The 27,749-nt window shown below is 34.8% G+C and overlaps 1 protein-coding gene across 1 annotated transcript in view; it reads right to left on the bottom strand.

Annotated features, from left to right (window-relative positions):
• Positions 1-774: 774 nt before the first annotated feature.
• Positions 775-27,749, bottom strand: part of RFXAP (regulatory factor X associated protein) — a 30,545-nt gene continuing 3,570 nt past the window's right edge. Inside the window, exon 3 of the mRNA XM_068135181.2 lies at positions 775-2,859. Within this exon, the coding sequence (XP_067991282.2) occupies positions 2,683-2,859 (177 nt within the window). The 3' untranslated portion in view covers positions 775-2,682. The remainder of the gene's footprint in view (positions 2,860-27,749) is intronic.

The raw sequence follows: 27,749 nt of genomic DNA, 5'->3' as shown, positions 1-27,749 counted from the left end.
TGTTGAGGCACCATATTGCAGCTTTTTGGGCAAATTGACCCAGCGGTACCCATCTCTGCAAGCCAGATTGGGACAGGAATTTGGTCATGGTAACGTCACAAAATGACTTGGTTTTTGGAAAGTACCACGGTATGTTTAACGTGCACCAGCAAATGCTCGTAGATGTAATGTGCTATATGATGCAACGCCCTGGCTATGAAATACTCGGTTGACACTTTATAGTCAGGTTGGCAGTTTAACTCGCAGTGGACGCCTCAAAGAGGATAAGCCACCATAGAGCTATCCTATTGGTGAAATCGGGGAAAGAGAAGGGGATTGAATCGAGAAATAAAGAAGGAAAGAAAGAAGGATAAGAAAATAATAGAAAAGAGAAGGGAGGGGTAATGCAAATCGTCGAGGTTACCACTTCGTCATTTTGCGCATGCAATATGCAAATGGCCACAAGCAGTTCCAAACTCCTTCGGTTTAACCTGGTTTCCATGCACCATTCAACCCGAGTTGAATGAAACTTGGCCCGCATACGATGAACGATCTGAGCCGAGCGAAAAGCTCGCATTTCCATTTGGTGTATGGTTTTGATGGATGTGGGGGGTTCTTTGGCAGCGAGCCTCGAGCGCTCGGCTGGCCTGCCCCGAGGTGGGCTGCCAGGCCTCAGAGAAATGCTGCGTCTGAGCGATTGCCGCCCGAATGGGTATCGTCTCGTGCCAATAAGCTCGTCTTCTGCAAACTTTCTCTTCTGACCAATGAATGCTTTTAAAAGGCACCAGAGAATAATCAGGATTTCTGTAGGCCAAACAATAGCCTTTCCTTTTAATTTGACACAAAATGTATGCACCCACAAATCTCCTGATTGCCAGCCATAATCTCACGGCATGGCCGGTGTCTTTGGAAAAGGATATGGATAAATGTGGGCGAGCTCGCTTTAACGGGCCAAACCGGCCGGGCTAGTGTACATGGATATAAAATATTGACACAGCACTGTTTTCAACCTGGGTTGACTGGTGTAAGGGAAACCGGGTACAATGCAAAGCTTATTTTTTTCCATTTCCCTTTAGCATAGTTTATTGTTAACGAAACCAAGAACCCCCCACAAGGCTAACCCCCGCTCTAGCAGGGAAAATGGCCTTTAAAATGCGTGTTGTTGTTGTTGTTGTTGTATTGTTAACGAAACCAACCACTGTCATCAGCCGATTGAACATCGCACCATAACTGGAGTTCACAGAACACCTTATCCCGCACAGTCTTGAGAAACAAGGACACGAGAAGGGTTTACGAGCGCAAATGTGATTGGTCATGATGTAAAATGCGATAAAATTTCATCCAGGTTCTGATAAATATAAGGGTTTTTTGAAAGTGCCAAAAAGGCGATTTGTGTTCTGCAGTGTTCAAGTCTATAATTAAATCGAAATAAAATAAGGATTTTACAGATTGCAGAAAAAAAAAATTCAGAAGTTTACCACCACTGATGCAGCTTCTTTTACACCACCTTGTTTAACACATTACATTAGGTCTTCGTGACTGCTGTTTGTACCCTTTATGACATCCTTAAAAACGGATTTTCAGGTTTTAAATGATTTTCATTTTTGTTTGGCAGATGGAATAAAATAATTATCTCTCCTCTCAGCGCATATGCGATCGGGACAAATTCAGAGCCAATGGATTGTTAACTACAGGTTTTTTCCCCGATTAGTGTTGAAAATATAACATTCAATAGAAATCAAGTTGTTATTCAATCATGAACTGACATTTGTGGACAGACAAAATGAACCAATTGCTTCCTCCCCCTTTTCACTTTATGTGCACGGGGTAACGAGAAGTGTCTGTTTGACTTCTCAGTACTCCTGAACCAGTGGACGGAATGAGTTTAAAACTGGTGGTTACACTCAGGGTCTGCAGGAGAAGATTTCAGATGGACAAATAAAAAAGCTGATACTCTCTGGGTTTCAGAGTGAAGGGAGGAACACAATTCTCTTTATGTAAAAAAAAAAAATGCGGAACAGTGCTGCTCCCGGTGGGAGTTGGTATTACAAGTCGTATTAAAATGTGCCAATTCTGGGGGAATTAATCAGTCTGAAATCCTGGGGGAATTAACCCATCCTTATGGCCAGGGTCGTTGTCAGTTATAAAGATGATAGGTCATAACTCATAAGCAAATGAAAGTCCCATTAAAAACTCACTTTGCCAAATTTATGCTACCCCGACAGACCTCTCCAACCATGACATGATGGCGCAGAAGCAGTGCACTTACCTTTGAGCCGTCTTGTCTGGGGTTCATTTCAGTCTCAACTATAAACTATTTGATTGGGGCCTTGCATCACAAAGTGTGCCGTACCTCGGATGGATGTTAAACTGGGTGTCCCATCTGCTTGAATTACTTGGTGAACGTCAAAAACCCCTCGGTGGTGTCTTCCATGAAGAGTACCCGAGTCATCATCGCCACCATGGCCAAATTACACATTCCTGACAAAATTAGCATTCCTGTCCCAATCACCTTTGGGTCGATCATCATGCCTGGACAGCAGTTTTGTGAAAGGCTGAAGACATTCTCTTGCAGTCAAACCCTACAAGAAGGTAGGATTATTTGGGGCTGTGAAAGTTGTAGCAGTGGAGATATTTTCCACATGATAAAAACCCAAAGGCTGGATGGACACAATGAGTCTTTACTTGCTGTGTCCAATAAATTTAAACTTCGTCACACCCATTGAACTGTCGTCTTTCCTCCAATGGCATCATCACATGCGAAGCAGCCGCAGCAGAAACAAATGCAAAGCATTCTTGCACCATTGGCCATGGTTGTTCAGCCAAAGCTTTCTGTCCCTCCTGAAGCAGTGCCATCACAGCAGGGCTTTGTAGGAGGGCCTGGGGGCAAAATGAGAACGCACGAATATTTAATAGATATCAACTTGCAGTATCAAGAACGTATTTTGTCCAGCGAAATGAAATTCCACACTTGAGAATAATCGATTATTAGCTCTCCATCAAAGTAAATCGATTATTAGCTTTCCATCAAAGTAAATCGATTATCTTTCAACAAAGTAAATTGAGTATTTATTAGCTTTCTATCCAACTAAATTAATTATTAGCTTTCCAACCAAGTCAATTAATTATTAGCTCTCCATCAAAGTAAATCGATTATTAGCTCTCCAACAAAGCAAATCGATTATCTTTCAACAAAGTAAATTGAGTATTTATTAGCTTTCTATCCAACTAAATTAATTATTAGCTTTCCAACCAAGTCAATTAATTATTAGCTTTCCAACCAAGTCAATTAATTATTAGCTTTCCAACCAAGTCAATTAATTATAGCTTTCCAACCAAGTCAATTGAGTATATATTAGCTTTCTAACCAAGTAAATTAATTATTAGCTTTACAACCAAGTCAATTAATTATAGCTTTCCAACCAAGTCAATTGAGTATATATTAGCTTTCTAACCAAGTAAATTAATTATTAGCTTTCCAACCAAGTCAATTAATTATAGCTTTCCAACCAAGTAAATTGAGTATATATTACCTTTCTAACCAAGTAAATTAATTATTAGCTTTCCAACCAAGTCAATTAATTATAGCTTTCCAACCAAGTAAATTGAGTATATATTAGCTTTCTAACCAAGTAAATTAATTATTAGCTTTCCAACCAAGTAAATTAATTATTAGCTTTCCAACCAAGTAAATTAATTATTAGCTTTCCAACCAAGTAAATTAATTATTAGCTTTCCAACCAAGTAAATTAATTATTAGCTTTCCAACCAAATAAATTGATTATTAGCTTTCCAACCAAGTAAATTAATTATTAGCTTTCCAACCAAATAAATTGATTATTAGCTTTCCAACCAAGTAAATTAATTATTAGCTTTCCAACCAAATAAATTGATTATTAGCTTTCCAACCAAGTAAATTAATTATTAGCTTTCCAACCAAATAAATTGATTATTAGCTTTCCAACCAAGTACATTAATTATAGCTTTCTAACCAAGTAAATTAATTATTAGCTTTCCAACCAAGTAAATTAATTATTAGCTTTCCAACCAAGTAAATTAATTATTAGCTTTCCAACCAAGTAAATTAATTATTAGCTTTCCAACCAAATAAATTGATTATTAGCTTTCCAACCAAGTAAATTAATTATTAGCTTTCCAACCAAATAAATTGATTATTAGCTTTCCAACCAAGTAAATTGAGTATATATTAGCTTTCTAACCAAGTAAATTAATTATTAGCTTTCCAACCAAGTAAATTAATTATTAGCTTTCCAACCAAGTAAATTAATTATTAGCTTTCCAACCAAGTAAATTAATTATTAGCTTTCCAACCAAGTAAATTAATTATTAGCTTTTTTTTTTTTTTTTTTTTTTTTTTTTTTTTTTTTTTTTTTTTTTTTTTTTTTTTGTATACAATATCGAGGCTCGTGAAAGAGCGAACATTAATCACACAGAAAGACAAACCGACACATAAAACATATAACATAGGGAGCGGTAGACAAGATGGGGAGAGAGGGGGAAGGACACAAACACAACATTTGAGAGCAGGGACCGAGAGACATGGAGACATCGAGAGATCTGAGAGAGGGCGAGGGCTTTGGGGGGGGGGGGCGTGGGAAGGGGGCAGTGGGAGAGGTATAAAACATATGGACACTGCCAGGACTTCCAGGAAAGAAGTTGGAATTTCAAACAAGGTGGATCTGGGGTGAATTAGCGGGGGTAGAAAAGATCAAGGTTTTGGATGGGGGAAGATAAGAGATGGTGGTGAACAGCTGTTTTAAAGACCTGGAGGGAGGAGTGGGATTGAAGGGAGTGAGGGAGTTTGTTCCAGAGGCGGGAGAAAAGAGGAATGAAAGAGTGAAGGTGAGCGGAGAGCCGAGATTTCGGCAGTTTAACCATCAGAGGGTTGCTGGCAGATCTTGTGCGACCTGTAGGAATATTTGGGGGACAGAGCACAGAGAGAGCTGGGGGTGCAAGGCCGGAGAGGAGTCGGTAGAAGACAGAAAGACCACCTACCTGCCTGCGGTGAGTGAGTGAAAGGCCCTCAGAGATAGCTTCATCGCGGGAGATTCCAATAATTCTGAAAGCTTTGGTTTCAACAGCGTGAAGCCGAGCTAGGTGTGAGGCAGGAGCACCGGCCCATAGTGGAGAACAGTATTCCATTGAGCTGCGGATGAAAGCCTTGTATGTGGTGAGGAGCTCAGGTGTGCCGAGGAAGGACTTCGCACGACGGAGGATGCCCAGTCGGCGACTGGCTTTGGAGGCCAGCTTGGAAATGTGGTTTTCCCAAGAAAGATCATGGCAGATAGTGAGACCCAAAATCTTGAGCGACAGAACTTCTTGGAGAGGATTGTTGAGAAAGTAGATGGGAGGGTTGTCCAGTCGATCTTTTCGGAGAGACATAGTAAGAGTGTGAGATTTGTCAGGATTGAAAGACATGTTCCACTTGTTTGACCAGTCTGTGATTTTGTCCAGGTCTTCAGAGAGTGAGGAGGCAGCAGACTGCCGATCTGAGGGAAGAGGAATGGAGCGGCAGAGAGTGGAGTCATCAGCAAAGAGATAGAGAGGATTTTCGAGAGAGTCAGAGAGATCATTGATGAAGACCAGAAAAAGCACGGGGCCCAGAACACTGCCTTGGGGAACTCCAGCCTGAACAGGAAGAGGAGATGAGAGAAACCCATTCAGGGCCACACGTTGACGACGACTAGAGAGGAAGTCCGCCAGCCATGCGTGGAGATTTCCATGGATACCAAAGGAGGAGAGTTTGGTGAGCAGAGCGGGGTGCCAGACCGTGTCGAAGGCACGTGATATGTCGAGGGAGACAGCTCTAATTTCCTGTTTGGCATTGAGGACCTCCATCCATTGTTGAGACAGCAGAAGCAGCATGTCCAGAGTAGAGTGACCTTGTCTGAAACCAAATTGATGATCAGAGATCAAGCCATTGGAGAAGAGGAAAGATTTCATATCAGAAGCAATGATGGATTCCATGACTTTGCTGATAATTGGGAGAAGGCTGATTGGTCTGTAGTTGCTAGGATCTGTTTTTGCACCTTTTTTGTGCAAAGCGGTGATGTTGGCTGATTTCCAAGCAGATGGCAGTTGACCTTGAGCAAAAGAGAGGGTGAAGAGAACAGAGAGAGGGTGAGATAGAGCAGCAGAGCAGGATTTTAGGACCCGTGGGCTGATGCCGTCGGGTCCAGTTGCAGAATCAGAGTCGAGGGTTGACAGAAACTTTTCCACCTTGTCAGGAGGAAAGGACACGGAGTCCAGGAGCAGCAGGGTACGACTGGGTATGGTGGGTACAGAGAGGGATGGGTTTGGGACACAAGATTTAGAGGCAAACACAGAGTTGAGGCATTCAGCTTTTTCACGTGCGGAGTCAGCTGTGTAGCCGTTTGAGGTAAGGGAGGGGATGGAGGGGGAACAAACACCAGAAACGGATTTGACCAGACGCCACCAGGATTTGGAAGAGGGAGACAGATAAGAGAGTTCGGTCTTGAGAACGGAGAGATATTGTTTCCTGGCTCTTCTGAGGGTGGACACACACTTGTTTCGGGCTTTGTGAAAGGAAATGAGATTTCCTTCCGTTGGATTTGCTTTCCAACCAAATAAATTGATTATTAGCTTTCCAACCAAGTAAATTAATTATTAGCTTTCCAACCAAGTAAATTAATTATGAGCTTTCCAAACAAGTAAATTAATTATTAGCTTTCCAACCAAGTAAATTAATTATTAGCTTTCCAACCAAGTAAATTAATTATTAGCTTTCCAACCAAGTAAATTAATTATTAGCTTTCCAACCAAGTAAATTAATTATTAGCTTTCCAACCAAGTAAATTAATTATTAGCTTTCCAACCAAGTAAATTAATTATTAGCTTTCCAACCAAGTAAATTAATTATTAGCTTTCCAACCAAGTAAATTAATTATTAGCTTTCCAACCAAATAAATTGATTATTAGCTTTCCAACCAAGTAAATTAATTATTAGCTTTCCAACCAAGTAAATTAATTATTAGCTTTCCAACCAAGTAAATTAATTATTAGCTTTCCAACCAAGTAAATTAATTATTAGCTTTCCAACCAAGTAAATTAATTATTAGCTTTCCAACCAATTAAATTAATTATTAGCTTTCCAACCAAGTACATTAATTATTAGCTTTCCAACCAAGTACATTAATTATTAGCTTTCCAACCAAGTAAATTAATTATTAGCTTTCCAACCAAGAAAATTAATTATTAGCTTTCCAACCAAGTAAATTAATTATTAGCTTTCCAACCAAGTAAATTAATTATAGCTTTCCAATCAAGTAAATTAATTATAGCTTTCCAATCAAGTAAATTAATTATAGCTTTTCAACCAAGTAAATTAATTATTAGCTTTCCAACCAAGTAAATTAATTATAGCTTTCCAATCAAGTAAATTAATTATAGCTTTCCAATCAAGTAAATTAATTATAGCTTTCCAACCAAGTAAATTAATTATTAGCTTTCCAACCAAGTAAATTAATTATTAGCTTTCCAACCAAGTAAATTAATTATTAGCTTTCGAACCAAGTAAATTAATTATTAGCTTTCCAACCAAGTAAATTAATTATAGCTTTCCAACCAAGTAAATTAATTATAGCTTTCCAACCAAGTAAATTAATTATTAGCTTTCCAACCAAGTAAATTAATTATTAGCTTTCCAATCAAGTAAATTAATTATTAGCTTTCCAACCAAGTAAATTAATTATTAGCTTTCCAACCAAGTAAATTAATTATAGCTTTCCAACCAAGTAAATTAATTATTAGCTTTCCAACCAAGTAAATTAATTATTAGCTTTCCAACCAAGTAAATTAATTATTAGCTTTCCAACCAAGTAAATTAATTATTAGCTTTCGAACCAAGTAAATTAATTATTAGCTTTCCAACCAAGTCAATTAATTATCAGCTTTCCAACCAAATAAATTAATTATTAGCTTTCCAAACAAGTAAATTAATTATTAGCTTTCCAACCAAGTTTCCAACCAACCATTCCCTGGTGTTGGGCTAGCGGCTAGGGTGCCGGCTTAGGATCCTAGGATCCTGGGTTCGAATCTCGGTCGATCGCCGAATTAATGCCAGGGGGGTTGACTCAGCCTGTCATCCTTCCGAGGTCGGCCAATTGAGTACCAGTTCACTGGTAATTCCCTGTTTGTCGTTGAAGGCGGCAAAAAGGGTTGGCGTCAGGAAGGGCATCCGGCCGTAAAACATTGCTTCAAAAAGGGGACCAAAAAAACAACAACTACCACGGTCCCCGAAAAGGCCAACCCCCGCTTTGCGGGGAAAAATGGCCTCTAAACGGTGGTTTTTCAACCAAGTCAATTAATTATAGCTTTCCAACCAAGTAAATTAATTATTAGCTTCCCAACCAAGTAAATTAATTATTAGCTTTCCAACCAAGTAAATTAATTATTAGCTTTCCAAACAAGTAAATTAATTATTATCTTTCCAACTAAGTCAATTAATTATAGCTTTCCAACCAAGTCAATTAATTATAGCTTTCCAACCAAGCAAATTAATTATAGCTTTCCAAACAAGTAAATTAATTATAGCTTTCCATCCAAGTCAATTAATTATAGCTTTCCAACCAAGCAAATTAATTATAGCTTTCCAAACAAGTAAATTAATTATAGCTTTCCAAACAAGTAAATTAATTATAGCTTTCCAAACAAGTAAATTAATTTTTAGCTTTCCAACCAAGTCAATTAATTATAGCTTTCCATCCAAGTCAATTAATTATAGCTTTCCAACCAAGTAAATTAATTATTAGCTTTCCAACCAAGTAAATTAATTATTCGCTTTCCAACCAAGTCAATTAATTATAGCTTTCCAAACAAGTAAATTAATTATTAGCTTTCCAACCAAGTAAATTAATTATTAGCTTTCCAACCAAGTAAATTAATTATTAGCTTTCCAAACAAGTAAATTAATTATTAGCTTTCCAAACAAGTAAATTAATTATTAGCTTTCCAACCAAGTCAATTAATTATAGCTTTCCAACCAAGTAAATTGAGTATTTATTAGCTTTCTAACCAAGTCAATTAATTATAGCTTTCCAACCAAGTCAATTAATTATAGCTTTCCAACCAAGTAAATTGAGTATTTATTAGCTTTCCAACAAAGTCAATTAATTATTCGCTTTCCAAACAAGTAAATTAATTATTAGCTTTCCAACTAAGTCAATTAATTATTAGCTTTCCAACCAAGTCAATTAATTATTAGCTTTCCAACCAAGTCAATTGAGTATATATTAGCTTTCTAACCAAGTAAATTAATTATTAGCTTTACAACCAAGTAAATCGATTATTAGCTTTCCAACCAAGTCAATTAATTATTAGCTCTCCATCAAAGTTAATCGATTATCTTTCCTACCAAGTAAATTTATTTATTTATTCGCTTTCTAACCAAGTCAATTAATTATTAGCTTTCCAACCAAGTAAATTGAGTAATTATTAGCTTTCAAACCAACTAAATTAATTAGAGCTTTTCAACCAAGTAAATTGAGTATATATTAGCTTTCTAACCAAGTAAATCGATGATTAGCTTTCCAACCAAGTCGATTAATTATTAGCTCTCCATCAAAGGAAATCGATTATCTTTCCTACCAAGTAAATGTATTTATTTATTCGCTTTCCAACCACGTAAATTAATTATTAGCTTTCCAATCAAGTAAATGTATTTATTTATTCGCTTTCCAACCAACTAAATTAATTATCGCTTTCCAACCAAGTAAATTAATTATTAGCTTTCTAACCAAGTAAATTAATTATTAGCTTTCCAACCAAGTCGATTAATTATTAGCTCTCCATCAAAGTAAATCGATTATCTTTCCTACCAAGTAAATGTATTTATTTATTCGCTTTCCAACCAACTAAATTAATTATCGCTTTCCAACCAAGCAAATTAATTATTAGCTTTCTAACCAAGTAAATTAATTATTAGCTTTCCAACCAAGTCAATTAATTATAGCTTTCCAACCAAGTCAATTGAGTATATATTAGCTTTCTAACCAAGTAAATCGATGATTAGCTTTCCAACCAAGTCGATTAATTATTAGCTCTCCATCAAAGTAAATCGATTATCTTTCCTACCAAGTAAATGTATTTATTTATTCGCTTTCCAACCAACTAAATTAATTATCGCTTTCCAACCAAGCAAATTAATTATTAGCTTTCTAACCAAGTAAATTAATTATTAGCTTTCCAACCAATTCAATTAATTATAGCTTTCCAACCATGTAAATTGAGTATATATTAGCTTTCTAACCAAGTAAATCGATGATTAGCTTTCCAACCAAGTCGATTAATTATTAGCCCTCCATCAAAGTAAATCGATTATCTTTCCTACCAAGTAAATGTATTTATTTATTTGCTTTCCAACCAACTAAATTAATTATCGCTTTCCAACCAAGCAAATTAATTATTAGCTTTCTAACCAAGTAAATTAATTATTAGCTTTCCAACCAAGTCAATTAATTTATAGCTTTCCAACCAAGTCAATTAATTATAGCTTTCCAACCAAGTCAATTAATTATAGCTTTCCAACCAAGTAAATTGAGTATTTATTAGCTTTCTAACCAAGTAAATCGATTATTAGCTTTCCAACCAAGTCAACTAATTATTAGCTCTCCATCAAAGTAAATCGATTATCTTTCCTCCCAAGTAAATGTATTTATTTATTCGCTTTCCAACCACGTAAATTAATTAGTAGCTTTCCAACCAAGTAAATTAATTAGTAGCTTTCCAACCAAGTAAATTAATTATTAGCTTTCCAACCAAGTAAATTAATTATAGCTTTCCAACCAAGTAAATTAATTAGTAGCTTTCCAACCAAGTAAATTAATTATTAGCTGTCCAACCAAGTAAATTAATTATTAGCTTTCCAAACAAGTAAATTAATTATAGCTTTCCAACCAAGTAAATTAATTATAGCTTTCCAACCAAGTAAATTAATTATAGCTTTCCAACCAAGTAAATTAATTATTAGCTTTCCAACTAAGCAAATAAATTATTAGCTTTCCAACCAAGTAAATTAATTATTAGCTTTCCAACCAAGTAAATTAATTATTAGCTTTCCAAACAAGTAAATTAATTATTAGCTTTCCAACCAAGCAAATTAATTATTAGCTTTCCAACCAAGTAAATTAATTATAGCTTTCCAACCAAGCAAATTAATTATAGCTTTCCAACCAAGTAAATTGAGTGTTTATTAGCTTTCTAACCAACGAGGCCTTGTAGTTGTACAGTGAACACTGTACAACCTTGAGGCATTGTTTTTCTCTCAGCGGTCCGTGTTTTTGTGATCCAATAACTTTCGTTCTGTTTTCCCAATCTTTTCACCCCATAGCCCTCTTCCTTGTGTAAATCACAACTCAAAAAAATACAAAAAAAAAACATTTCCTTCTCTGTTCTCATTCGTTTATTCATTCTTATTCGTTCGTTCGTTCGTTCTTCGACCATGTGTTTCTCCCCCATTTCCCCAGATAGATTGTCAAATTTCAACTCGTTATTTTATCGTCCATGCGTTATTGTTTTGATTATAGTTACTTTTGGTTTGAATTTCCTGTAACTTGTAATTATTTAATCGTGTTCTGCTCCTCGTGTGCGGCCTTGTAGTTGTACCCCCGTCGGTGTTTGTTATCTTAATCGTGTTTTGCTTGGCTCTTAGTTTTTTTCCCTTCTACCCCGAACATAATACTCTGTCTAACGTTCTAAATCCCCAGCTCCCCCGCCCCACCCCCAAAAACCAAAAAAAAAAAAAAAAAAAAAACCAAAAACATTTATTTTCCTTTCTCCACGTGTACTGTTGACTCATCCTGTATTTTCTGTCCAGGTGTGCTGTTCGCCCCGCCCCCATTAACTCCTTGCCATCCACCGTTTGCCCTTCACGTGACTCGTGGTGGTCCCTCTCGACTCTCCCCCCGTTGGTATTTTTGTGCACATAAGATTGTTCACGGTTCTGTTTAAATATTATTTAAATATGTATAACCTTTCCCCTTCAGTGTTTTACTCAGTGGTATTTTACAACACGCTGTTTTTCTTCCTATTTAAAAGGCTTTTCTCAATTTCCTCTCCAACTCATTCCACCTCAAAAAAAAGAAATTCAATATCTTATACGTCTCCCTCACTACATGGTCTAAATTCACATTCATTCCATCCCTCCTCCATCATTCTGAACCGGATTGCTAACTTGAAAATCACAACAAACCCAATTTGTTTTCAATGTTCGTCTTTCATTAATCATCCACTTTCTAAACTCCCCTCTTGCCCCTCCCATCCAAATCCCTCCCCTTGCACCTACACTCCTAAACTCCCCCCTTGCCCCGCCACTCTTAAACTCCCCCCCCTACCCCTCCACTCCTGAACTCCCCCCTTGCCCTTCCACTCCTGAACTCCCCCCTTGCCCTTCCACTCCTAAACTCCCCCCTCACTCCTCCCCTTCAAAACTCCCCCCCAACCCCTCCCATTCAAATCTCCCCCCATACCATTCCTCTCCAATTCTCCCTCCTCCCCCCTCCTCCTCAAAGCTGCCTCCTCCCCACTTCGTCTCCCTTCAATCTCATACCTCCACCCCCCCCAACCTTCTTCTTTCCTCTGCCCCCCCTCAAACAACGCCTCACTGTGCCTCATCCCTTCACCATCAAACCTTTCATCCTCCTCATCCTTCCCTTTCTTGGAACTCTTCTGCAATATCTGACACACTATCAACTGCTCTCCCTACCTCCCCCTCTCATCCTTCATCTTACCCTACTCCTCCCCTCCCCTGTCCTGTACCCGATGCTCCCCCTCTCTCTTCATTAACGGTATGGACCTCAAACATCCGGGGCCTTCGCTCAAACCTGACTGATCTCTCCATACAGGTTGCTTCTGACAATCCAGACTTGATCTGCTTAACAGAGACTTTCCTCCTTCAAGATGTCTCTGATTCCTTAATATCTCTTCCTGGTTACTCCCTCCTCCGGTATGATAGACCTGAGCCTCGGCCTGGTGGTGGGGTGGCTATCTTTATCAAAAACTCTCTTCCTCACTCTCCTTGCACTGCCCTCTCTCCTCCTCACCCCCAGGAGTACCTCTGGCTACGGCTTCCTCTCCGCTCCCACCTTTTGTTCATATGTGTTCTGTACCGTCCCCCAAACAGTGATGACTCCATCTACATTTCACTGTCTGACAACATGGACCAACTTCTATCCACTCATCCCAACTCTCTCTTCCTCATATGTGGTGACTTCAATTGTCATCATGCCACCTGGTTGGGTGTGGGTTCCTCTCTCACCAGTCATGGCACCTCAGCAAAGGACTTCTGTGACTCACTGGGATTGACACAATCTGTCAATTTCCCGACCCGGATCTCAGCCAATGGAGTATCTTCTCTTCTAGACTTGGTTATGACTAACTTCCCTGCTAATGTCTGCTGCTCTTCTTCTGCTCCAATCGGTTCTTCTGATCATGTGCTTATCAAAGTGGACATCTCTCTGGCCATTCTCAGAGAGCCTCCTCAGCGTCGACGAGTCTGGCATTTCACTCAGGCCGACTGGGACGGTCTTCAAGCAGCCATCAATCGTCTGGATTGGTCTCCCATCTCCACTGCCTCTGACATCAATTCTTCCTGGGAATTCTTCCAAAGCAAACTGATCTCTCTCATGCACAGATTTATCCCATCTCGCCTTCAGTTGTCTTACCCTTCCTCCCGTCCATGGTACACTGAATCTTGTGGTGAGGCAGTTGCCCTGAAACAACTTGCCTTTGCCTCTTGGAAGGCTAATCCAACTGAAGGAAATCTCAGTTCCTTCCACCAAGCTCGGAACAAGTGTGTGTCTACCCTCAGGAGTGCCAGGAAGCACTATCTCTCCTCACTCAAGAATGAACTCTCAAACCTGTCTCCTTCCTCCAAATCCTGGTGGCGTCTGGTCAAATCCGTTTCTGGTGTTTGTTCCCCCTCCATCCCCTCCCTTACCTCAAATGGCCACACAGTTGACATCGCACGTGACAAAGCCGAATGCCTCAACTCTGTGTTTGCCTCAAAATCCTTAGTCCCAAACCCATCTCTCTCTGTTCCCACCTTTCCCAGTCGAACCAAACTGCTCCTGGACTCTGTGACCTTCTCTCCTGACAAGGTGGAGGAGTTTTTGTCAAACCTCGACTCTGATTCTGCAACTGGACCAGATGGCATCAGCCCACGGGTCCTAAAATCCTGCTCTGCCGCTCTATCTCACCCTCTCTCTGTTCTTTTCACCCTATCCTTTGCTCAAGGTCATCTGCCAGCATCCTGGAAATCAGCAAACATTACCACTTTACACAAAAAAGGTGCAAAAACAGATCCTTGCAACTACAGACCAATCAGCCTGCTCCCAATTATCAGCAAAGTCATGGAATCCATCATTGCTTCGGATATGAAATCTTTCCTCTTCTCCAATGGCTTGATCTCTGATCATCAATTTGGTTTCAGACCAGGTCACTCTACTCTGGACATGCTGCTTCTGCTGTCTCAACAATGGATGGAGGTCCTCAATGCCAAACAGGAAATCAGAGCTGTCTCCCTTGACATATCACGTGCCTTCGATACGGTCTGGCACCCAGCTCTGCTCACCAAACTCTCCTCCTATGGTATCCATGGACATCTCCATGCATGGCTTGCGGACTTCCTCTCTGGTCGTAGTCAACGTGTGGCCCTGAATGGATTTCTCTCATCTCCCCTTCCCGTTCAGGCTGGAGTTCCCCAAGGCAGTGTGCTGGGCCCTGTGCTTTTTCTGGTCTTTATCAATGATCTCTCCTCCGGCCATAAAAGGGCCTCCGGCCCCCGGCTCCGGTCCGGCCATAAAAACATTGCCTCAAACAGGGAACCATGATTGTCATGGCCCGCAAGGCCCGCCCGCCTTGGGGAAAATGGCCTTAAAAACGATCATTCATTCATTCATTCATCAATGATCTCTCCGACTCTCTGGAAAATCCTCTGTATCTCTTTGCTGATGACTCCACTCTCTGCCGCTCCATTCCTCTTCCCTCAGATCGGCAGTCTGCAGCCTCCTCACTCTCTGAAGACCTGGACAAAATCACAGACTGGTCAAACATGTGGAACATGTCTTTCAATCCTGACAAATCTCACACTCTTACTATGTCTCTCCGAAAAGATCGACTGGACAACCCTCCCATCTACTTTCTCAACAATCCTCTCCAAGAAGTTCTGTCGCTCAAGCTTTTGGGTCTCACCATCTGCCATGATCTTTCTTGGGAAAACCTCATTTCCAAGCTGGCCTCCAAAGCCAGTCGCCGACTGGGCATCCTCCGTCGTGCGAAGTCCTTCCTAGGCACACCTGAGCTCCTCACCACATACAAGGCTTTCATCCGCAGCTCAATGGAATACTGTTCTCCCCTATGGGCTGGTGCTCCTGCCTCACACCTGGCTCGGATTCACGCTGTTGAATCCAAAGCTTTCAGAATCATTGGAATCTCCCGCGATGAAGCTATCTCTGAGGGCCTTTCACTCACTCACCGCAGGCAGGTAGGTGGTCTTTCTGTCTTCTACCGACTCCTCTCCGGCCTTGCTCCCCCAGCTCTCTCTGTGCTCTGACCCCCAAATATTCCTACAGGTCGCACAAGATCTGCCAGCCACCCTCTGATGGTTAAACTGCCGAAATCTCGGCTCTCTGCTCACCTTCACTCTTTCATTCCTCTTTTCTCCCGCCTCTGGAACAAACTCCCACACTCACTTCAATCACACTCCTCCCTCCAGGTCTTCAAAACAGCTGTTCACCACCATCTCTTATCTTCCCCCATCCAAAACCTTGATCTTTTCTACCCCCACTAATTCACCCCAGATCCACCTTGTTTGAAATTCCAACTTCTTTCCTGGAAGTCTTGGCAGTGTCCATATGTTTTATACCTCTCCCACCCCCCCCCCCCCCCTTCCCATGCCTCCCCCCCAAAGCCCTCTCCCTCCCACAGTTCTCTCGATGTCTCCATGTCTCTCGGTCCCTGCTCTCAAATGTTGTGTTTGTGTCCTTCCCCCTCTCTCCCCATCTTGTCTACCGCTCCCGATGTTATTTGTTTTGTGTGTCTGTTTGTCTTTCTGTGTGATTAATGTTCGCTCTTTCACGAGCCTCGATCTTGTATACAAAAAAAAAAAAAAAAAAAAAAAAAAACGAAATTAATTAATAGCTTTCCAACCAAGTCAATTAATTATAGCTTTCCAACCAAGTAAATTGAGTATTCATTAGCTTTCTCACCAAGTAAATCGATTATTCGCTCTCCATCAAAGTAAATCGATTATCTTTCCGACTAAGTAAATGTATTTATTTATTCGCTTTCCAACCAAGTAAATTGATTATTAGCTTTCCAACCAAGTCAATTAATTATAGCTTTCCAACCAAGTAAATTGAGTATTTATTAGCTTTCTAACCAAGTAAATCGATTATTAGCTTTCCAACCAAGTCAATTAATTATTAGCTCTCCATCAAAGTAAATCGATTATTAGCTCTCCAACAAAGCAAATCGATTATCTTTCCAACCAAGTAAATTGAGTACTTATTAGCTTTCTATCCAACTAAATTAATTATTAGCTTTCCAACCAAGTCAATTAATTATAGCTTTCCAACCAAGTAAATTGAGTATTTATTAGCTTTCTAACCAAGTAAATCGATTATTAGCTTTCCAACCAAGTCAATTAATTATTAGCTCTCCATCAAAGTAAATCGATTATCTTTCCTACCAAGTAAATGTATTTATTTATTCGCTTTCTAACCAAGTAAATTAATTATTAGCTTTCCAACCATGTAAATTGAGTAATTATTAGCTTTCTAACCAAGTAAATTAATTATTAGCTTTCCAACAAAGTAAATTGAGTATTTATTAGCTTTCTAACCAAGTAAATCGATTATTAGCTTTCCAACCAAGTCAATTAATTATTAGCTCTCCATCAAAGTTAATCGATTATCTTTCCTACCAAGTAAATGTATTTATTTATTCGCTTTCTAACCAAGTAAATTAATTATTAGCTTTCCAACCAAGTAAATTGAGTAATTATTAGCTTTCCAACCAAGTAAATTAATTATTAGCTTTCCAAACAAGTAAATTAATTATTAGCTTACCAACCAAGTAAATAGATTATTAGCTTTCCAACCAAGTAAATTAATTATAGCTTTCCAACCAAGTAAATAGATTATTAGCTTTCCAACCAAGTAAATTAATTATAGCTTTTCAACCAAGTAAATTAATTATTAGTTTCCCAACCAAGCAAATTAATTATTAGCTTTCCAACCAAATAAATTAATTAGTAGCTTTCCAAACAAGTAAATTAATTATTAGCTTTCCAACCAAGTAAATTAATTATTAGCTTTCCAACCAAGTAAATTAATTATTAGCTTTCCAACCAAGTAAATTAATTATTAGCTTTCCAACCAAGCAAATTAATTATTAGCTTTCCAACCAAGTAAATTAATTATAGCTTTCCAACCAAGTAAATTAATTATTAGCTTTCCAACCAAATAAATTAATTATTAGCTTTCCAACCAAGTAAATTAATTATTAGCTTTCCAACCAAATAAATTAATTACAGCTTTCCAACCAAGTAAATTAATTATTAGCTTTCCAACCAAGTAAATTAATTATAGCTTTCCAACCAAGTCAATTAATTATAGCTTTCCAACCAAGTAAATTAATTATAGCTTTCCAACCAAGTAAATTAATTATAGCTTTCCAACCAAGTAAATTAATTATTAGCTTTCCAACCAAGCAAATTAATTATTAGCTTTCCAACCAAGTACATTAATTATAGCTTTCCAACCAATCAAATTAATTATTAGCTTTCCAATCAAGTACATTAATTATTAGCTTTCCAACCAAGTAAATTAATTATAGCTTTCCAACCAAGTACATTAATTATAGCTTTCCAACCAAGTAAATTAATTATAGCTTTCCAACCAAGTAAATTAATTATAGCTTTCGAACCAAGTAAATTAATTATTAGCTTTCCAACCAAGCAAATTAATTATTAGCTTTCCAACCAAGTAAATTAATTATTAGCTTTCCAACCAAGTAAATTAATTATAGCTTTCCAACCAAATAAATTAATTATTAGCTTTCTAACCAAGTAAATTAATTATAGCTTTCCAACCAAATAAATTAATTATTAGCTTTCCAACCAAGTAAATTAATTATTAGATTTCCAACCAAGTAAATTAATTATAGCTTTCCAACCAAGTAAATTAATTATCGCTTTCCAACCAAGTAAATTAATTAAAGCTTTCCAACCAAGTAAATTAATTATAGCTTTCCAACCAAGTAAATTAATTATAGCTTTCCAAACAAGTAAATTAATTATTAGCTTTCCAACCAAGTAAATTAATTATTAGCTTTCCAAACAAGCAAATTAATTATTGGCTTTCCAACCAAGTAAATTAATTATTAGCTCTCCATCAAAGTAAATCGATTATCTTTCCTACCAAGTAAATGTATTTATTTATTCGCTTTCTAACCAAGTAAATTAATTATTAGCTTTCCAACCATGTAAATTGAGTAATTATTAGCTTTCTAACCAAGTAAATTAATTATTAGCTTTCCAACCAAGTAAATTGAGTATTTATTAGCTTTCTAACCAAGTAAATCGATTATTAGCTTTCCAACCAAGTCAATTAATTATTAGCTCTCCATCAAAGTTAATCGATTATCTTTCCTACCAAGTAAATGTATTTATTTATTCGCTTTCTAACCAAGTAAATTAATTATTAGCTTTCCAACCAAGTAAATTGAGTAATTATTAGCTTTCCAACCAAGTAAATTAATTATTAGCTTTCCAAACAAGTAAATTAATTATTAGCTTACCAACCAAGTAAATAGATTATTAGCTTTCCAACCAAGTAAATTAATTATAGCTTTCCAACCAAGTAAATAGATTATTAGCTTTCCAACCAAGTAAATTAATTATAGCTTTTCAACCAAGTAAATTAATTATTAGTTTTCCAACCAAGCAAATTAATTATTAGCTTTCCAACCAAATAAATTAATTAGTAGCTTTCCAAACAAGTAAATTAATTATTAGCTTTCCAACCAAGTAAATTAATTATTAGCTTTCCAACCAAGTAAATTAATTATTAGCTTTCCAACCAAGTAAATTAATTATGAGCTTTCCAACCAAGTAAATTAATTATTAGCTTTCCAACCAAGTAAATTAATTATAGCTTTCCAACCAAGTAAATTAATTATAGCTTTCCAACCAAGTAAATTAATTATAGCTTTCCAACCAAGTAAATTAATTATTAGCTTTCCAACCAAGCAAATTAATTATTAGCTTTCCAACCAAGTAAATTAATTATAGCTTTCCAACCAAGTAAATTAATTATTAGCTTTCCAACCAAATAAATTAATTATTAGCTTTCCAACCAAGTAAATTAATTATTAGCTTTCCAACCAAATAAATTAATTACAGCTTTCCAACCAAGTAAATTAATTATAGCTTTCCAACCAAGTAAATTAATTATAGCTTTCCAACCAAGTAAATTAATTATTAGCTTTCCAACCAAGCAAATTAATTATTAGCTTTCCAACCAAGTACATTAATTATAGCTTTCCAACCAAGCAAATTAATTATTAGCTTTCCAACCAAGTACATTAAATATTAGCTTTCCAACCAAGTAAATTAATTATAGCTTTCCAACCAAGTACATTAATTATAGCTTTCCAACCAAGTAAATTAATTATTAGCTTTCCAACCAAGTCAATTAATTATTAGCTTTCCAACCAAGTAAATTAATTATTAGTTTTCCAACCAAGCAAATTAATTATAGCTTTCCAACCAAGTAAATTAATTATAGCTTTCCAACCAAGTAAATTAATTATAGCTTTCCAACCAAGTAAATTAATTATTAGCTTTCCAACCAAGTAAATTAATTATAGCTTTCCAACCAAGTAAATTAATTATTAGCTTTCCAACCAAGTAAATTAATTATTAGCTTTCCAACCAAGTAAATTAATTATTAGCTTTCCAACCAAGCAAATTAATTATTAGCTTTCCAACCAAGTAAATTAATTATAGCTTTCCAACCAAGTAAATTAATTATTAGCTTTCCAACCAAGTACATTAATTATTAGCTTTCCAACCAAGTAAATTAATTATTAGCTTTCCAACCAAGTAAATTAATTATAGCTTTCCAACCAAGTACATTAATTATTAGCTTTCCAACCAAGTAAATTAATTATAGCTTTCCAACCAAGTAAATTAATTATTAGCTTTCCAACCAAGTAAATTAATTATTAGCTTTCCAACCAAGTAAATTAATTATTAGCTTTCCAACCAAGCAAATTAATTATTAGCTTTCCAACCAAGTAAATTAATTATAGCTTTCCAACCAAGTAAATTAATTATTAGCTTTCCAACCAAATAAATTAATTATTAGCTTTCCAACCAAGTAAATTAATTATTAGCTTTCCAACCAAATAAATTAATTACAGCTTTCCAACCAAGTAAATTAATTTTAGCTTTCCAACCAAGTAAATTAATTATAGCTTTCCAACCAAGTAAATTAATTATTAGCTTTCCAACCAAGCAAATTAATTATTAGCTTTCCAACCAAGTACATTAATTATAGCTTTCCAACCAAGTAAATTAATTATTAGCTTTCCAACCAAGCAAATTAATTATTAGCTTTCCAACCAAGTACATTAATTATAGCTTTCCAACCAAGTAAATTAATTATTAGCTTTCCAACCAAGTAAATTAATTATTAGCTTTCCAACCAAGCAAATTAATTATTAGCTTTCCAACCAAGTACATTAATTATAGCTTTCCAACCAAGCAAATTAATTATTAGCTTTCCAACCAAGTAAATTAATTATAGCTTTCCAACCAAGTAAATTAATTATTAGCTTTCCAACCAAATAAATTAATTATTAGCTTTCCAACCAAGTAAATTAATTATTAGCTTTCCAACCAAATAAATTAATTACAGCTTTCCAACCAAGTAAATTAATTATAGCTTTCCAACCAAGGAAATTAATTATAGCTTTCCAACCAAGTAAATTAATTATAGCTTTCCAACCAAGTACATTAATTATAGCTTTCCAACCAAGTAAATTAATTATTAGCTTTCCAACCAAGTAAATTAATTATTAGCTTTCCAACCAAGCAAATTAATTATTAGCTTTCCATCCAAGTAAATTAATTATTAGCTTTCCAACCAAGTACATTAATTATAGCTTTCCAACCAAGCAAATTAATTATTAGCTTTCCAACCAAGTAAATTAATTATTAGCTTTCCAACCAAGTAAATTAATTATTAGCTTTCCAACCAAGCAAATTAATTATTAGCTTTCCAACCAAGTACATTAATTATAGCTTTCCAACCAAGCAAATTAATTATTAGCTTTCCAACCAAGTAAATTAATTATTAGCTTTCCAACCAAGCAAATTAATTATTAGCTTTCCAACCAAGTAAATTAATTATAGCTTTCCAACCAAGTAAATTAATTATTAGCTTTCCAACCAAATAAATTAATTATTAGCTTTCCAACCAAGTAAATTAATTATTAGCTTTCCAACCAAATAAATTAATTACAGCTTTCCAACCAAGTAAATTAATTATAGCTTTCCAACCAAGTAAATTAATTATAGCTTTCCAACCAAGTAAATTAATTATAGCTTTCCAACCAAGTAAATTAATTATTAGCTTTCCAACCAAGCAAATTAATTATTAGCTTTCCAACCAAGTACATTAATTATAGCTTTCCAACCAAGCAAATTAATTATTAGCTTTCCAACCAAGTAAATTAATTATTAGCTTTCCAACCAAGCAAATTAATTATTAGCTTTCCAACCAAATAATTAATTATAGCTTTCCAACCAAGTAAATTAATTATTAGCTTTCCAACCAAATAAATTAATTATTAGCTTTCCAACCAAGTAAATTAATTATTAGCTTTCCAACCAAATAAATTAATTACAGCTTTCCAACCAAGTAAATTAATTATAGCTTTCCAACCAAGTAAATTAATTATAGCTTTCCAACCAAGTAAATTAATTATAGCTTTCCAACCAAGTAAATTAATTATTAGCTTTCCAACCAAGCAAATTAATTATTAGCTTTCCAACCAAGTACATTAATTATAGCTTTCCAACCAAGTAAATTAATTATTAGCTTTCCAACCAAGTAAATTAATTATTAGCTTTCCAACCAAGTAAATTAATTATTAGCTTTCCAACCAAGTAAATTAATTATTAGCTTTCCAACCAAGTAAATTAATTATTAGCTTTCCAACCAAGTCAATTAATTATTAGCTTTCCAACCAAGTACATTAATTATAGCTTTCCAACCAAGTAAATTAATTATTAGCTTTCCAACCAAGTAAATTAATTATTAGCTTTCCAACCAAGTAAATTAATTATTAGCTTTCCAACCAAGTCAATTAATTATTAGCTTTCCAACCAAGTACATTAATTATAGCTTTCCAACCAAGCAAATTAATTATTAGCTTTCCAACCAAGTACATTAATTATTAGCTTTCCAACCAAGTACATTAATTATAGCTTTCCAACCAAGTAAATTAATTATAGCTTTCCAACCAAGTAAATTAATTATAGCTTTCCAACCAAGTACATTAATTATTAGCTTTCCAACCAAGTACATTAATTATAGCTTTCCAACCAAGTACATTAATTATAGCTTTCCAACCAAGTACATTAATTATAGCTTTCCAACCAAGTACATTAATTATAGCTTTCCAACCAAGTACATTAATTATTAGCTTTCCAACCAAGTACATTAATTATAGCTTTCCAACCAAGTAAATTAATTATAGCTTTCCAACCAAGTAAATTAATTATAGCTTTCCAACCAAGTAAATTAATTATAGCTTTCCAACCAAGTAAATTAATTATAGCTTTCCAACCAAGTAAATTAATTATTAGCTTTCCAACCAAGCAAATTAATTATTAGCTTTCCAACCAAGTAAATTAATTATTAGCTTTCCAACCAAGTAAATTAATTATAGCTTTCCAACCAAATAAATTAATTATTAGCTTTCTAACCAAGTAAATTAATTATAGCTTTCCAACCAAATAAATTAATTATTAGCTTTCCAACCAAGTAAATTAATTATTAGATTTCCAACCAAGTAAATTAATTATAGCTTTCCAACCAAGTAAATTAATTATAGCTTTCCAACCAAGTAAATTAATTATAGCTTTCCAAACAAGTAAATTAATTATTAGCTTTCCAACCAAGTAAATTAATTATTAGCTTTCCAAACAAGCAAATTAATTATAGCTTTCCAACCAAGTACATTAATTATTAGCTTTCCAACCAAGTAAATTAATTATTAGCTTTCCAACCAAGTAAATTAATTATTAGCTTTGCAACCAAGCAAATTAATTATTAGCTTCCCAACCAAGTAAATTAATTATAGCTTTCCAACCAAATAAATTAATTATAGCTTTCCAACCAAGTAAATTAATTATAGCTTTCCAACCAAGTAAATTAATTATTAGCTTCCCAACCAAGTAAATTAATTATTAGCTTCCCAACCAAGTAAATTAATTATAGCTTTCCAAACAAGTAAATTAATTATAGCTTTCCAAACAAGTAAATTAATTATTAGCTTTCCAAACAAGTAAATTAATTATGAGCTTTCCAAACAAGTAAATTAATTATTAGCTTTCCAACCAAGTAAATTAATTATTAGCTTTCCAACCAAGTCAATTAATTATTAGCTTTCCAACCAAGTAAATTAATTATTAACTTTCCAACCAAGTAAATTAATTATTAGCTTTGCAACCAAGTAAATTAATTATTAGCTTTCCAAACAAGTAAATTAATTATTAGCTTTCCAAACAAGTAAATTAATTATTAGCTTTCCAAACAAGCAAATTAATTATTGGCTTTCCAACCAAGTAAATTAATTATAGCTTTCCAACCAAGTAAATTAATTATAGCTTTCCAACCAAGTAAATTAATTATTAGCTTTCCAACCAAGTAAATTAATTATTAGATTTCCAACCAAGTAAATTAATTATAGCTTTCCAACCAAGTAAATTAATTAAAGCTTTCCAACCAAGTAAATTAATTATAGCTTTCCAACCAAGTAAATTAATTATTAGCTTTCCAACCAAGTAAATTAATTATAGCTTTCCAACCAAGTAAATTAATTATAGCTTTCCAACCAAGTAAATTAATTATAGCTTTCCAAACAAGTAAATTAATTATTAGCTTTCCAAACAAGTAAATTAATTATTAGCTTTCCAACCAAGCAAATTAATTATTAGCTTTCCAAACAAGCAAATTAATTATTGGCTTTCCAACCAAGTAAATTAATTATTAGCTTTCCAACCAAGTAAATTAATTATTAGCTTTCCAAACAAGTAAATTAATTATTAGCTTTCCAACCAAGTAAATTAATTATTAGCTTTGCAACCAAGTAAATTAATTATTAGCTTTCCAAACAAGTAAATTAATTATTAGCTTTCCAACCAAGTAAATTAATTATTAGCTTTCCAACCAGATAAATTAATTATTAGCTTTCCAACCAAGTACATTAATTATTAGCTTTCCAACCAAGTAAATTAATTATTAGCTTTCCAACCAGATAAATTAATTATTAGCTTTCCAACCAAGTACATTAATTATTAGCTTTCCAACCAAGTAAATTAATTATTAGCTTTCCAACCAAGTAAATTAATTATTAGCTTTCCAACCAAGTAAATTAATTATTAGCTTTCCAACCAAGCAAATTAATTATTAGCTTTCCAACCAAGTAAATTAATTATTAGCTTTCCAACTAAGTCAATTAATTATTAGCTTTCCAAACAAGTAAATTAATTATTAGCTTTCCAACCAAGTGAATTAATTATTAGCTTTCCAACCAAGTGAATTAATTATAGCTTTCCAACCAAGTAAATTAATTATTAGCTTTCCAACCAAGTAAATTAATTATTAGCTTTCCAAACAAGTAAATTAATTATTAGCTTTCCAACCAAGTAAATTAATTATTAGCTTTCCAACCAAGTACATTAATTATTAGCTTTCCAACCAAGTAAATTAATTATTAGCTTTCCAACCAAGTGAATTAATTATAGCTTTCCAACCAAGTAAATTAATTATAGCTTTCCAACCAAGTAAATTAATTATTAGCTTTCTAACCAAGTAAATTAATTATTAGCTTTCCAACCAAGTAAATTAATTATTAGCTTTCCAACCAAGTACATTAATTATTAGCTTTCCAACCAAGTAAATTAATTATTAGCTTTCCAACCAAGTGAATTAATTATAGCTTTCCAACCAAGTAAATTAATTATAGCTTTCCAACCAAGTAAATTAATTATTAGCTTTCCAAACAAGTAAATTAATTATTAGCTTTCCAACCAAGTAAATTAATTATTAGCTTTCCAACCAAGTACATTAATTATTAGCTTTCCAACCAAGTAAATTAATTATTAGCTTTCCAACCAAGTGAATTAATTATAGCATTCCATCCAAATAAATTAATTATAGCTTTCCAACCAAGTAAATTAATTATAGCTTTCCAACCAAGTAAATTAATTAAAGCTTTCCAACCAAGTAAATTAATTATAGCTTTCCAACCAAGTAAATTAATTATTAGCTTTCCAACCAAGTAAATTAATTATTAGCTTTCCAAACAAGTAAATTAATTATTAGCTTTCCAACCAAGTAAATTAATTATTAGCTTTGCAACCAAGTAATTAATTATTAGCTTTCCAAACAAGTAAATTAATTATTAGCTTTCCAACCAAGTAAATTAATTATTAGCTTTCCAACCAGATAAATTAATTATTAGCTTTCCAACCAAGTACATTAATTATTAGCTTTCCAACCAAGTAAATTAATTATTAGCTTTCCAACCAGATAAATTAATTATTAGCTTTCCAACCAAGTACATTAATTATTAGCTTTCCAACCAAGTAAATTAATTATTAGCTTTCCAACCAAGTAAATTAATTATTAGCTTTCCAACCAAGTAAATTAATTATTAGCTTTCCAACCAAGCAAATTAATTATTAGCTTTCCAACCAAGTAAATTAATTATTAGCTTTCCAACTAAGTCAATTAATTATTAGCTTTCCAAACAAGTAAATTAATTATTAGCTTTCCAACCAAGTGAATTAATTATTAGCTTTCCAACCAAGTGAATTAATTATAGCTTTCCAACCAAGTAAATTAATTATTAGCTTTCCAACCAAGTAAATTAATTATTAGCTTTCCAAACAAGTAAATTAATTATTAGCTTTCCAACCAAGTAAATTAATTATTAGCTTTCCAACCAAGTACATTAATTATTAGCTTTCCAACCAAGTAAATTAATTATTAGCTTTCCAACCAAGTGAATTAATTATAGCTTTCCAACCAAGTAAATTAATTATAGCTTTCCAACCAAGTAAATTAATTATTAGCTTTCTAACCAAGTAAATTAATTATTAGCTTTCCAACCAAGTAAATTAATTATTAGCTTTCCAACCAAGTACATTAATTATTAGCTTTCCAACCAAGTAAATTAATTATTAGCTTTCCAACCAAGTGAATTAATTATAGCTTTCCAACCAAGTAAATTAATTATAGCTTTCCAACCAAGTAAATTAATTATTAGCTTTCCAAACAAGTAAATTAATTATTAGCTTTCCAACCAAGTAAATTAATTATTAGCTTTCCAACCAAGTACATTAATTATTAGCTTTCCAACCAAGTAAATTAATTATTAGCTTTCCAACCAAGTGAATTAATTATAGCATTCCATCCAAATAAATTAATTATAGCTTTCCAACCAAGTAAATTAATTATTAGCTTTCTAACCAAGTGAATTAATTATTAGCTTTCCAACCAAGTAAATTAATTATAGCTTTCCAACCAAGTAAATTAATTATAGCTTTCCAACCAAGTAAATTAATTATTAGCTTTCCAACCAAGTAAATTAATTATTAGCTTTCCAACCAAGTAAATTAATTATTAGCTTTCCAACCTAGTAAATTAATTATTAGCTTTCCAACCAAGCAAATTAATTAGTAGCTTTCAAACCAAGTAAATTAATTATTAGCTTTCCAAACAAGTAAATCCATCATGAGCTTTCCAAGTGGAAAGTTTTCAAACAGGAAATCAGAGCTGTCTCCCTTGACATATCACGTGCCTTCGATACGGTCTGGCACCCAGCTCTGCTCACCAAACTCTCCTCCTGTGGTATCCATGGAAATCTCCATGCTTGGCTTGCGGACTTCCTCTCTGGTCGTAGTCAATGTGTGGCCCTGAATGGATTTCTCTCATCTCCCCTTCCTGTTCAGGCTGGAGTTCCCTCAGGTAGTGTTCTGGGCCCTGTGCTTTTTCTGGTCTTTATCAATGATCTCTCCGACTCTCTGGAAAATCCTCTCTATCTCTTTGCTGATGACTCCACTCTCTGCCACTCCATTCCTCTTCCCTCAGATCGGCAGTCTGCAGCCTCCGCACTCTCTGAAGACCTGGACAAAATCTCAGACTGGTCAAACAAGTGGAACATGTCTTTCTATCCTGACAAATCTCATACTCTTACAAAGTCTCTCCAAAAAGACCGACTGGACAACCCTCCCATCTACTTTGTCAACAATCCTCTCCGAGAAGTTCTGTCGCTCAAGCTTTTGGGTCTCACTATCTTCCAGGATCTTTCCTGGGAAAACCACATTTCCAAGCTGGCCTCCAAAGCCAGTCGCCGACTGGGCATCCTCCGTCGTGTGAAGTCCTTCCTTGGCACACCTGAGCTCCTCACCACATACAAGGCTTTCATCCGCA

The sequence above is a fragment of the Myxine glutinosa genome, chromosome 14, assembly GCF_964187855.1.
Source record: "Myxine glutinosa chromosome 14, kmMyxGlut1.1, whole genome shotgun sequence".
NCBI classification, from domain to species: domain Eukaryota; kingdom Metazoa; phylum Chordata; class Myxini; order Myxiniformes; family Myxinidae; genus Myxine; species Myxine glutinosa.
The sequence above is the reverse complement of the archived record's forward strand: the minus strand, read 5'-3'. Positions and strand labels throughout refer to the sequence as shown.